At 40.8% G+C, this 13,519-nt stretch overlaps 1 protein-coding gene across 1 annotated transcript in view; it reads left to right on the top strand.

The window, feature by feature from the left end:
* Window positions 1-6,061: 6,061 nt before the first annotated feature.
* Window positions 6,062-13,519, top strand: part of LOC124619652 (gastrin/cholecystokinin type B receptor-like) — a 238,035-nt gene continuing 230,577 nt past the window's right edge. Inside the window, exons 1-2 of the mRNA XM_047146184.1 lie at window positions 6,062-6,072; window positions 6,443-6,585. Of these exons, the coding sequence (XP_047002140.1) occupies window positions 6,062-6,072; window positions 6,443-6,585 (154 nt within the window). The remainder of the gene's footprint in view (window positions 6,073-6,442; window positions 6,586-13,519) is intronic.

Raw genomic sequence — 13,519 nt, 5'->3', positions numbered from 1 at the left:
TACATACTGTATTACTAGCCGAAATGATGATGGGTGGAAACACTATCAAGCCATCCAGTTGTATATTTCATATGTTTTCCGTAAAATATCCAAAGCTACGTCGGCGCGGTTCTTACAAACGGCACTGTCAGTTCAGGTTTCATTCCCTATGCTTGCTTAAACCGAGCATGTGTTTCGTCACAAATGACAGAGTTACTGACGTGCCGTTAAACCCTCATTTTGATTTCTTCTTTCCCCAGCCATGTTACGGATGCAATATAATCAATCCCTTATTATGAAATTTGACTCCGACCAGCGAAATCTAAGTATTAGACCAAGTACTACCGTCCTGGAAACAGAAAAGGTTTTCATACTATGCAGGGAGTTCTGAAATTCCCTTGAAATACATCTGGGACTTGTGGAGGAGACTGAGTGGACAATATTTTCGTTTGGAACCCATGTCCGTACTACAGTCTTTTGAAAACATGTTTGCTAAGTAATTATGGAACAGGTATTCATGCTGATGGATGCTTACGTCGTATCGGCTTACGGCTTATGTCATTTGACGTTTATCCTACTCACGTGTCTGTGATGTTAGAGCAATATGGCTAATTACAGGCTTGCAGAATGCACCGACATGATCTTTCGTCGCCTTTATCAGGATTGTTAGCCACAACGTCCGACAGCATCACATGCCCTTTTCGCCACAGTTACGCAACCGCTTCGAGAAAGGGCACTCTTACCGTCAACAGATGTGACTGACGCTCCAATGACACTCTGTACACCCGAACTGAAAGATATCGTACTACGTAATTTGAAAAGAACCTGACAACGAGTAGACGAGCTATTGCAACAGCTATGAATGTTGGTAGCAGCAGCGTCTATTAAGTTCTGCGTGACTGACAACTACATCCATACCAACTATAAAGGATACAGTCATAATGTCAGCAGATTTTGTACCACGCATTGAGTTCCACACGCAGTTTCTGCGCCGCTGCACCAACGAGCGTCTAGTATTTCCACGGCGTGTTCTCTTCACAGATGCATGTGAATTTACTAGGGTTTGTTTTCTCAGTTCTTGAAACAGCCATGCCCAGGCAGCCGAAAACTCACGTGCGACGCACGACCAGAATTCCAGCACGGATTTGGTATCGACGTGTGGGCAGGTATTCTGAGTGATAGTGCGATTGGACCGTAATTCTCCCCATCTACTTGACCGTCCTGCAACTAGTATTGGGTGAGGTATTGGATGCTGTGACTGACAGTACAGAAGACGTGTGATTTCAGCATGACGTCGCATCCTTTCAGTTTTCACGTTATTTCCGGGATCATCTGGAGGAGCAATCGGCACAGACGCATAGGCGGATGAGGTCCAATCACATGACCTCAACGGTCACTGGATTTGACTCCTCTGGACTTTTTCCTCAGGTGTCGAATGACCTGTTCGGTTTAAGGGATCCCTGCAGAGACAAAAGAAGACCTGATGGCACGAGTTGTGGTCGCTGCCGGTCACATTTCAGAGACACCCGGTGTGACAGAGCGTGTACACTACGACATCATTCGCAGGCAAAAAGTGTGCACAGCACTTAGTGGTTGCCACATCGAATCTTAGTCGTAGTGGATCAGCATGCTAACCCTCCTTTAAAGAGGACAAAGTACAAAACCGGTTTAACTGTAAACAACAGTATTTGTGAAAACTTATTAAGTTTTCATTTTGTTTTGTCGGTTATTAATGAGTGGAATTGTAAAACACTTGTTGTACTGAAGCACACATAATAAATTACTTGTAAATGTGGTCAAGGTAACAACATATTTTCAAATATTTGTAGCACGTAATCGGTATGTTTCCTGACTTGGGTTCCATTCCCAAATATTATCTACTCAGTTCCCTCCATAAGTTCTAGGAGCTTGTGAGGGGAATTAAAGAGCGCCCTGTGTAAATCAACGTGTTAGCGTTGATTCAAGAACTTTGAGACGAAGCCGAATGCTGTAGGGAAGAGCAATAATATATTTGCTATATACTACATGGTCCGCAATTCCTCTACCAAACTGTCAGAAGTTTTGCAGGGATATTAATGTTATCGACCTGTAGTCTCCGGCGCGTCTGTTACCGAGTAATTTCATTTCGTTTTTATTTGTCACTTCCGCCCCCCCCCCTTTTTTTTTCTTTTTTTGGTGTCTGTATTGCAACGAAAATATCCCCACAACAATGTAGAGCTTGTGCTTTATGACTTGTTTGGATACAATCATTTATCATTCCCTCATGATACTTGATTTGTCAACAGTGACACCCACATTAATCTTCGACCGCAAGCTTGCATACAGTAATGCTCAGTTCTGTTGCGTGTTTCCTTTTCCTAGGTTTTACTATGACAATGATACACACCGGTATGGACAGGTTTAGTGATGCAGAGTTATTCGATATGTACTTCGTGTGTTGGTTCAGTGAATTTAGTGCGAGAGTGATAGAACTACCCTACGCTCAGCTGTTTTCAGAGAGAAGGCTAGCACATCACAGTAATATTGAATCTGGCTGAGGGTTAACTGTTTGTATTTTTCTGCAAACTGTGACATCTAATAATTTTATGTTTAATTTAATGTATTGCAACGCGTTTCAAGACTGTTTCACCCAGCACCTGGCGTTCATGCGTACTTGAAGAAAAATGTTAATATAAATTAACATCGAATACTGTTCTTCTGCTGCAGTTGCTATTGGGGGGAAATACCAGTGGGGTAGGGGATGGAGGAGAGCGGTGGGTGGTCAGAAATCGATATCCAGTCGAGGTTCCTGCTGGAATGAAGCTGTGCCTCCTTGTTTGTTGCTATAGATACCACAGCCAGTGTGGAATGCAAGTAATTTTGGATCAGTTGTTATGGCGCGGTAATAGTGTGATACACTTTTAATACCGTCTTTCGCGGGCAGTAAGGCGTACTTTTTTTCTTCGAAAAATTGCCTTAAAAATTCAGTGCTCCTTGTACCCGAAATTAATATAAAAATATCCAGTGGTTGATTTAAAATGCCCCCCAGTCTTAAAAATAGTCATATATTCGATGCTGCGAGGAAGTGCATCTCTACCTGGCAATACATGATTCAATTCACTCAGAAGCTAGTTTTAAACCGATATACAGTCAAGCAAGTCTGTCAGTGGATAAAACAGTTGTGGTCTATGGTGAGATAAGACATTATTGTTTAATCTCTCAAGAAGTGTGGCATAAATAACGCTCTCGATGGCAGTGAAGACCATCTTATATACCAAGAGGGCAACGATTACGACGAAGAGAAAGAACAAGAAGAACAAGAAGGTTCAGATGACGATTTTTAGGGATTTTACAGGTCATTTCGGTTTTATACACTCTTTTTTCAGTCTGGCCATGTAACCTAATAATAAAAATCGTAAACATGTTTAATATTTAAAATATTTGCTTAAAATCCAGGTGAGTCTTATAGCGCATAGCGTTTTACAGTTCGCAAAATACGGCATGTCGGTTGTTCACTTACGATTTTAATGTATTGTAGCTTCGTACTCGTCGTAGGCATATTGGCAGCGTTGTTATGCAGCATCCTTAGTCTGATACTGACTTCGAAGTATTTCACTGCACAAAAGGCGTAGGCAGTACACACTTACTAAAATATGACTGCCTTTTAATGTGTGTATGGGTATGGGCTATGGATTCTGTACAGTGATATTCTTGATACTGATAATTTGTTACTCATTTGTTTCATACTCGTACGTTTAAAACTATTGCATTAAAAATGGCTTAAGGCAACCGAAGAATTACGAGTTTTTGAGTTCAGGTATGTCATTAAGGATATTATCTCCGTTTCTTACACTTTGAATCAATATGTCCATTTCTTCCACACTATCCATTCTTTTCTTTACCTGATTGTATGCATAACTTCAAGGTAGCCTTTCATTTTGAAAGAGCGATCGGTGTGATTAATACGTGTTGACACCACTAATTCTCCAAATTTCTACAGTCTATACCAGTCTATATGCTCTTTAAACCGAATTCAGTAATTTCTGCCAGTCAGGTCTGTTTAATAGTTATTGTGCTGGCTGCAGGTAATTTTGTAAATGACAGACGTATCAATTTCAGGGTCCGATGGTTTTATATTGTGAATAAGCTTCACACTTAGGTTGTTGACAGTGCTGATGCCAATTTTCATCTTTGTGCTTTTGCATAACACAGCTGATATATCAAACATTATACTGTAATATAGCATTTCTACGTATGTAACAGTTTGGGTGCTGTCATTTGTGAGCATAGTAGAATGCTGTTCGTTCGGTTTATTTTTTGTCCGTTGCGACCTGGTATTAAGGACTGAACGAGTGCATCCGTTGTTTACTGTATATTTGATGATTTTATTTGCTGTTGGATTTCTGTAGGTTGAAGTGAAAAGTTGTGGGCTCTGTATAGAACTGATCTATATGTAGCATTTTTGGAAGCTGGGATGTGTATAAGAGATTGCAGAGGTGTCTACACCAGAATGTTTCCTGTGGACATTCAAAGTCAGCTCAAGTTCTGTTTCGATATCTCATGTCAAGAAATGGTATGATAGTGTTTCCTTCATACGCAAGTATGAAATAGCTATTTTCATGCGGGCTGTTGTCTTTATTGAGAGGGTTGTTACTTTATCATCTGTGCTATCAAATACAATGACAGTATCATCCGTGTACAGACTATCTGCACCACAGATTTCCCCCCTCCTCTCTCTCCACACATCCCATAAATAGCAACAGCCACTCCGGCAGCAGAACTGTGAGCAACATGGTATTTTCTGTTAATTTATATTAACACATTTTATCTTTAAGCAACAAAGTGCATTTGTATGCATAAATACCTGATGAGCAAAACATGCTTAAAATGTCTCGCAATACGTAAAACAAAAGTAATTACAATCAGGCTACTTTCCATTCAGAAGGCTGTTGCACTCAACGACTGTTATATTGACTTGTAAATAATAGATTTCAGCTAGCAGTCGTCCTTTTTGAATTTAATTCGCAGATCTAGATTTCAGCTGGAAACTATCCATTCTCAATGCACTATCATTTTGGATCAGTGCATGTAATGCCTGTTGGTCGGGCTTCACCCACAGTATTCAAAGAACTGTTGATGAAGTTCGACCAACAGGCATTACATCCATTGATCAAAAATGATAGTGCATTGAGAATAGATAGTTTTTAGCTGAAATCTAGATCTGCCAATAAAATTTAAAAAGGACGAATGATAGCTGAAATCTATTACTTATAAAGTAATTATATTGAAATCGTAGCAGAATAGCGTAAATAATTATCCCAGATTGCTACGATTCCTGAAATTATCAATCATGGTCACAATTATTGTCTGAGGGTTGTTGCATTATTGTGTTTTGCCTTGTGCGTTTTAGTGTTTGCATATTACAGGTCTTTTAAGTATTGTGAAGGCATTTTCACAGAAGTTAGGTATCTGGGGTAACAAGCTGAAGAAACGATAACCACATCATATGTAAACGGTCACTGGCGCTCGTGACAAAATACCTAGTAAATATCTCGGAGAAATCTTACAAATTTTGCAGATTAAATTCGGTCACACGCAGCATGCTATCCGGCGACAAAGTTGTAGAAAGAGATATCGTACCGTTAATATTGTTGGAAAGGCAATCAAATAACACTCATTTAAACTAAACTTACAGTTTTTTTTTTTTTTTTTTAATGCCAGAACAGTCGGTCTTGTGCGACTACACAGTAACGGAATTCAGCCACAGAAAGAGACAGAGATGGACAGAGAAAAGTGGTGGAATTCGATGCAGGCTTACCTCTTCGCAGTGAAAGTGGGATAAGTGTGCTCATCAAACACCAGAAGGAGATACTGGTACAAATACCCTGTGTTCAACGGATATTCGTTGGTCTAGTTTTTCTAGATCGCAAATTCCCAGATGCAGATATTAATGTATAACTTACGCCCAAATACATCACGTTCATTGATGGTTAATGAAGTTTTTTAAATACAGAATATGGCAAGAAAATTAATTCGTGCAAACAGTGCCCTTTTGCCAAAATGCTAAACATATTTCCACATATTTAGTCACTCTGTACCAGCAATGGGTACTGCGTAATTCCAAAATGCATGTAACTGTTTTTGACATGCTCTAAAGCTCCAGTGACAGAAACAGAACAGCAGTTACCTTTTCATACATAAGCATTTACATATAAACTATAACCGTTTCAAAAGAAACGCCCTGAAATTTTTGATCAAAACATTTCAAATGCACAGGTACACGACGGACTTCCCAGTTATTTAAAAGATCAACAAACCGATGTTCTATAACAGTGTTCAACCAGTAGTTGAAGAAAAGAAAGCGGATCAGATATTATTTAATACCTTACTTCAAAACAATTCATAAATGAATTTCCGCTGTTTATTTATTACATGCACGTTTGATACCACGATTGTTGAATATTTCAATCTGTTGGTGTTGCAGTGTGACCAACTACTTCCTGGTGAACCTGTCAGCCGCTGATCTGTTGGTGACGCTGATCTGCATGCCCATGGCGGTCAGCGGTTCCGTCAGCAAGTTATGGCTGTATGGCAGCATCATGTGCAAGCTCACGCACTATATACAAGGTAAGTCACAAAATGGCCCCTTATCCCAGATGAGAGAAAGCTGAAGTAAGACACTTTGTCTGAAAGGCAGTAGAAGAAATATCGAAGACGTTGAGCTGATCGTTGCTATTTCGTAAAGCAAATGGTAAATGCTACCATAATTTATTGGTTGTACTCGACAGTTTTTTCCTTAGAGTGTATAAACACACCAGAAAAAAATTACCCACCTCCAAGAGATGGAGCTAATGTTGAGTAACGCCACTTCCGTCGGCTCTTTAGTAGTGGTGTTAGTTCTGAGAAGCAGAATGTCCACACTTCTCTCCAGGCCTACCGTCTCCAGTTTTACAGCTACCGGCCCGGTCCGGACGCCGTCTCAAGTACACTTACGGTGTACTCAACGAATGTGATGAGAAGACCGCAAATTTTACTGATATTTAGGCCAGGCAGGAGCGCGAATAGGGCACTTGTGTGGCAGAGCGGACTCAAGTAAGACTCATGATAATATGGGGGACCGGAACCTATATTTTCGTAGAATTGTTCTCTAAGCTCTGATTATTTAACAGCGTGCGACTCACAGCCTTGATAATATAGGATTGCGTGAGGCGCCTTTAGAATTTGTTGGAAACTCATGTCTACGTGGAGTGGTCATACTGACAAAAAAAAGTAAACATAATCTCAGTGATTGTATTTCCTGTTATCACATACTGCTGCAGGATATCTTTACTGTAGTGAAATTTTATTAAAAGAAATCTTTTCATGAAAGAAAGTGTGTCCTTTTTTTAAACGTAATAATCTTGGTCTTTCCGAGAAGCCTCCAATATCTGAACTTAACTGAATGTTCCTACTTTTTACCTTAATACGAAATCAATTAAATATTTACTTTCTTTTCCTTAATAATTATGGTGCGTGTCTTTTACAGTGTACGTTGATAACGGAACGCAATGAAATTATAATGAAATTATTTCTACGCAAGATGTCAATGGTCGGCTGTTGGACCAATCTCGTTGTTTATCCTGCGTCCTGGAAACCTTACAAATAATATTTTTACTTCTGCATGAAGGTCGCCATGCACATGAAAGAAAAATGCACAATCAGCATAGATTACCATATATTATTTAAAATTTACAACTTACAATGCGGAATGGCCGCCGTAGCGTGTGTTAGCTTCGAGACTGGAAGACAGAGCGAGTAATAACGATAGTCTTTGTAGTTTCTTTCGCCAGCGAGTAAAAGAACGATTAACTGCCATAAGATCCTATACCGTCGTCTTATACAGTTTGTATCATTATTATTTCATTTTATTATAAAAGACCGTTAATACAGCTAATTTCAAGAGCATTTTCAGAGATTTTTTTAAAATTTTCATTGTACTTTGTTTTTTGTGTCTGACCTGTCGTACGATTTAATATTTTGTATCGTGTATCGGTACACAGTATCAACATTAATTCTTGATTAGACCCAGTGAAGCATTCAGGATGCGGGGATCGTGGTGCTGCGGGTAATAATATGGCGTGTTTGTTCTCTAGTTCCGTAAGTTCAAATGTTTGTTAGCCTTGTGCGATGGTTTTGGATACCACAGGCTTTTACGCGGCCGTGAAAACTGTTTGTGCTGACCGTCAGATAGGAACGGAGAACGTTCTGTCCATATCTTCATTCCACAGATCCATTTCCCATCTCGCCTAAACTGAAATGGAATTTTGTAACTAAGAAAACTGTAAGAGAGTCAGCAATCACAGCGATAAATAAAAGTCTACTGTATTATGACGATACAGTGAATTATATGGCAACTAATGTTCACACGCACGACGAATTGGTTCTTCAAATAATTAATGTTTCGTTTCGCACTCAGCAATCGAAACCGTTGAGAGACGATTTCTATTGTTTGGTCCCATCTGCGAGAAGTTAATGGCACGCCTGTAACGTGGAGAATAACGTCTAACAATTGCCACAAAGATTTATATATAAAATACCGGACCGCTCACAAAGCATTCATAATCCCATTAGACTCACTTTTCCGCAATTTCACTAGCTATGTTCGATATACCATTTAGCGGAAAAGATACTTCTAGCAATTACTAACGCAATCGCAGGCTTAACTGATGTTAACAGGTTCACAATGGAGCGCACCACGTGTTCATATGACTGACAACGATTGCACAACCTCTTAGCTGCGCACACCTCGTTACTCATATAGGCCCTGTGCAAGTGGCGAAGGGAACGCTTGCTCTAAAACTGCTTCTAGCGTTGGCAGCAGTGTCAGCCACTACCCTTTGTAACTAAAAATTTAGTATGTCATTATTAGTTGAGTACTAACAACTATACAAATTTTTCTTAAGTGTCTCTGTATATTATGTACATTCTATAAAATTCTTAATCCAATAACTTTTAAATTTGGAACCCCTAAGATTTTCAGATGGTCTGTCAGTAGATGTTGGCCTGTGAATTGTCTCAGTTTTGGCTTCCGTATCTTGACGATTTATAATATTATCTTTATACTTGGCGCTGCTTCATTATTACATTCGTATAACGAATATAGTGCTGTTATCTTGGCTTTGTAGCTTATTAACAAAGTTTTGTTAGTAAAACTACTGTCACAAAATGTAACTACAAAAACTTGTTTTTCTTAATAATTGTAAAAGTAGATTAGGTATCTTCATGGAAACGTTTCCCATACATTTTCATGAGAAACGGAACCTAATTACAGAAGTTTAACTGTGGAACTTTAATATTATTCGCTTGCAACGTTTCTAAAAAAGTGAAATAATTCAAAAAGTAAAAGAGGTGTAAAATTCTATCACGTGTTCTCTTGATGAACTCCAAAAGTAGACGTTTGAAGCTCTAATACTGTTTGCCTATTAGAGTTTTACAAAAACTGGTTTTGGAGCAACTAATTAGTGGTTCGCATTGAGATTCATAATAGTTAACATTTTCGTAGTCTAACATAATCTGACCAAGCTTTGAACCGATATTTAAACGTTTAAGATATACGTAAGTATATTTCGCATTTGTTAGCGGCTGGTGACATACGCTTAGGTACTGTGGTGGACTAACCTTGACGTAGCGACTGGCAGAAAAGTTAATAATTCACTAGCTGTACTTTTATGGGTTAGCTTCGCTACAGGATGTTGACTGTTGCGCTTCATCTACAGTTCGAAATGCTTCCGGACATATTGTATGGGATTAAGTAAGAAAGTCCGAAACTTTATTTAGGTGCGATAGATCCAGCAGAAACTAGTCTTTGATGTTTAGAGTCTATGGAGCAACCAAACTGCTGGTTTGTTGACTGCTACCTTTCAAATGCTGCTCCAGAGAGTGTCACTGGAAGTTATCTTTGATACGTTATTTTCTTTGGTAGAATCTTGGTATCAAGTGCAGAAGAGAGCTATTCTTAGTTGTGGTTAAGTCACTGAGTGCTATAATAACGAGATGGGCTTGTTCAGAGTAATGTTTGCTATTAATATATTTAAAGATTTTGGCAACTTTATATGAAAAAAGTTGTGAACTTTATGGATGTGGTAGTTTGTAATAATACGAGTAAAGTACAGATTTCTAAGAAAAGTATACTAATCTTTTCCTAGCAAGCCCACACCTCATTTCTGGAGCATATGAATGGAATTTATCCGCAAGATAATCTGAAATTATCCTTTATCCTGTTTGCTGTAATATTCACGTCATTGGTATATACACTCCTGGAAATTGAAATAAGAACACCGTGAATTCATTGTCCCAGGAAGGGGAAACTTTATTGACACATTCCTGGGGTCAGATACATCACATGATCACACTGACAGAACCACAGGCGCATAGACAGAGGCAACAGAGCATGCACAATGTCGGCACTAGTACAGTGTATATCCACCTTTCGCAGCAATGCAGGCTGCTATTCTCCCATGGAGACGATCGTAGAGATGCTGGATGTAGTACTGTGGAACGGCTTGCCATGCCATTTCCACCTGGCGCCTCAGTTGGACCAGCGTTCGTGCTGGACGTGCAGACCGTGTGAGACGACGCTTCATCCAGTCCCAAACATGCTCAATGGGGGACAGATCCGGAGATCTTGCTGGCCAGGGTAGTTGACTTACACCTTCTAGAGCACGTTGGGTGGCACGGCATACATGCGGACGTGCATTGTCCTGTTGGAACAGCAAGTTCCCTTGCCGGTCTAGGAATGGTAGAACGATGGGTTCGATGACGGTTTGGATGTACCGTGCACTATTCAGTGTCCCCTCGACGATCACCAGTGGTGTACAGCCAGTGTAGGAGATCGCTCTCCACACCATGATGCCGGGTGTTGGCCCTGTGTGCCTCGGTCGTATGCAGTCCTGATTGTGGCGCTCACCTGCACGGCGCCAAACACGCATACGACCATCATTGGCACCAAGGCAGAAGCGACTCTCATCGCTGAAGACGACACGTCTCCATTCGTCCCTCCATTCACGCCTGTCGCGACACCACTGGAGGCGGGCTGCACGATGTTGGGGCGTGAGCGGAAGACGGCCTAACGGTGTGCGGGACCGTAGCCCAGCTTCATGGAGACGGTTGCGAATGGTCCTCGCCGATACCCCAGGAGCAACAGTGTCCCTAATTTGCTGGGAAGTGGCGGTGCGGTCCCCTACGGCACTGCGTAGGATTCTACGGTCTTGGCGTGCATCCGTGCGTCGCTGCAGTCCGGTCCCAGGTCGACGGGCACGTGCACCTTCCGCCGACCACTGGCGACAACATCGATGTACTGTGGAGACCTCACGCCCCACGTGTTGAGCAATTCGGCGGTACGTCCACATGCCCACTATACGCCCTCGCTCAAAGTCCGTCAACTGCACATACGGTTCACGTCCACGCTGTCGCGGCATGCTACCAGTGTTAAAGACTGCGATGGAGCTCCGTATGCCACGTCAAACTGGCTGACACTGACGGCGGCGGTGCACAAATGCTGCGCAGCTAGCGCCATTCGACGGCCAACACCGCGGTTCCTGGTGTGTCCGCTGTGCCGTGCATGTGATCATTGCTTGTACAGCCCTCTCGCAGTGTCCGGAGCAAGTATGGTGGGTCTGACACACCGGTGTCAATGTGTTCTTTTTTTCCATTTCCAGGAGTGTATTTGGCACACACATAATACGTAAAGTAATTATTGATTACTGCTCAACATAGTAGGGGGCTAGATGCTCAAGTATTTACGATCCACATCTGGTGCGATGAAGGGAAGAATTTTAAGAAATTTCGAGCTGTGCTACTGGATTTGTTGCCGGTAGTTTCGATCGACACTCGAGTATAATTCAGCGCACCGTGAATTTAAATGGGAATCCCTAAAAGGAAGACGATGGTCTTTCGGTAAAATACTAGTGTGAAAGTTTAGAGAACCTGAATCTACGGGCACGAATGTCCATCTCCCGTAAGGACATGAAGACAAGATAAGGGAATTTAGGGTTCGTACACTTGCATATTAACAGTTGTTTTTTCCCTCTCTCCATTTGCCAGTGGAACAGGAAATGTCTGTTCAGCGTATGGTGGCCTGCATGTAGATGTTGAGTCTAGTACACCTATGTACACTATGTTAAATATTTAATACTTATGTCCTTGTAGGATATGTTACGGAATTCACTCATGCGTGGTGTTGGCTTATTCCATCCAATTGTGAGACTGTTGTTCTCTAGAGCTTCTTCTCAAGATCTGAGTTAAAACCTAGAATTTATATATCTTTTGCTCCACGTTTTTATAAATAACTTTCCGTACTAATGAGTTCGCAATAGCTTTTAAATTTTCTTCTTCGTCGCAACGTCAGCCAAGTCATCTCTACCTTAGTTCTTTCGTAAATAAGAGTAGTCGTATTCATTTTTAAAATTCATCTTCCTTCTCTTGCAACAAGATTGAGTTGTCAATGTAATAATATTCGGGAAGTCAGCGCCATGGAGGTATAATGGTCTGTGCACCTCCAGCCCAGAATGGTGATACATGGAATATCTGTTGCCACATCGTGGCAGACATTGACTTTCGCGAAATGGCTTCTATAATCGTTCCATGCTGAAGACGCATGTCGTCTCTCTCGATTTAACTGACCAGGTGCAAAAAAAAAAGCATAATATCTGTACTTTTATAGCCAATATATTATTTCATGCTATTAGTTTCTTACTACATTAATAACTTTCGGTTGTGAGTGTCACTTGTCTGCAAGAAGACGTAGGGATACGCTTGACTCCCCATCACCCTCTTCTGGGAACACACGTATTTCGTAATCGACGTCTTTATTTCGATGTCAGTAATATTATTATTATTCACTGCATAGTATTAATTTCAATAAGCTGCACGTTGACTCTCATTTGAGTGAAAGTAAATTTCGAAGAGTACAAGTATTCATTACAAATTGCAAGTTCAGTTTAACTTTAATTACTGTTTATGCTCGTTTGTAGAACATCCAAAGATAATCTGACTGATAACAAGCTTATGCTCATGATCTCTCAAATAATGTGCCCACATCATCACAGTTCGCAACGCCCAATACAAACTACAAATATAGGACTATTAATCGTCCGTAATGTTAGTCCACCTGAGACTGAGGAGGCTTCGGTCGATTTACTGTGAGCGCGTAATATGGTTTCATAGTATGTGCACAATTGACCCCCATGGGATCGACAGCACGATGTGTTTTTCTTAGTCATCACAGATCTAGATTACTGTAACGCCACTCCACGCTTACAATAAAGGTTACATGCAATAATATCGATGGGTGAATATTACCTGTGACACGTAGCATCCCAAGATAAGGAAACCACTGTTCTTCCCGTCTCCATTGGCAGACTACTAAGGTAGAATACTACAAATACTAGTCCCATATTAAGATCAGAGTCCATTTCCGCCTGAGAATATGCTCAAAATTTTATCAGCTCTTCCTATCTGAGCTCCCAACAGATTTCTCCAGGTAACTTAATTTTACTCTGTTTTCAAGCGATAAGACTATTTA

This window comes from Schistocerca americana, chromosome 6 (assembly GCF_021461395.2).
Source record: "Schistocerca americana isolate TAMUIC-IGC-003095 chromosome 6, iqSchAmer2.1, whole genome shotgun sequence".
NCBI lineage: Eukaryota > Metazoa > Arthropoda > Insecta > Orthoptera > Acrididae > Schistocerca > Schistocerca americana.
This window is presented reverse-complemented; position numbering and strand designations above follow the sequence as displayed.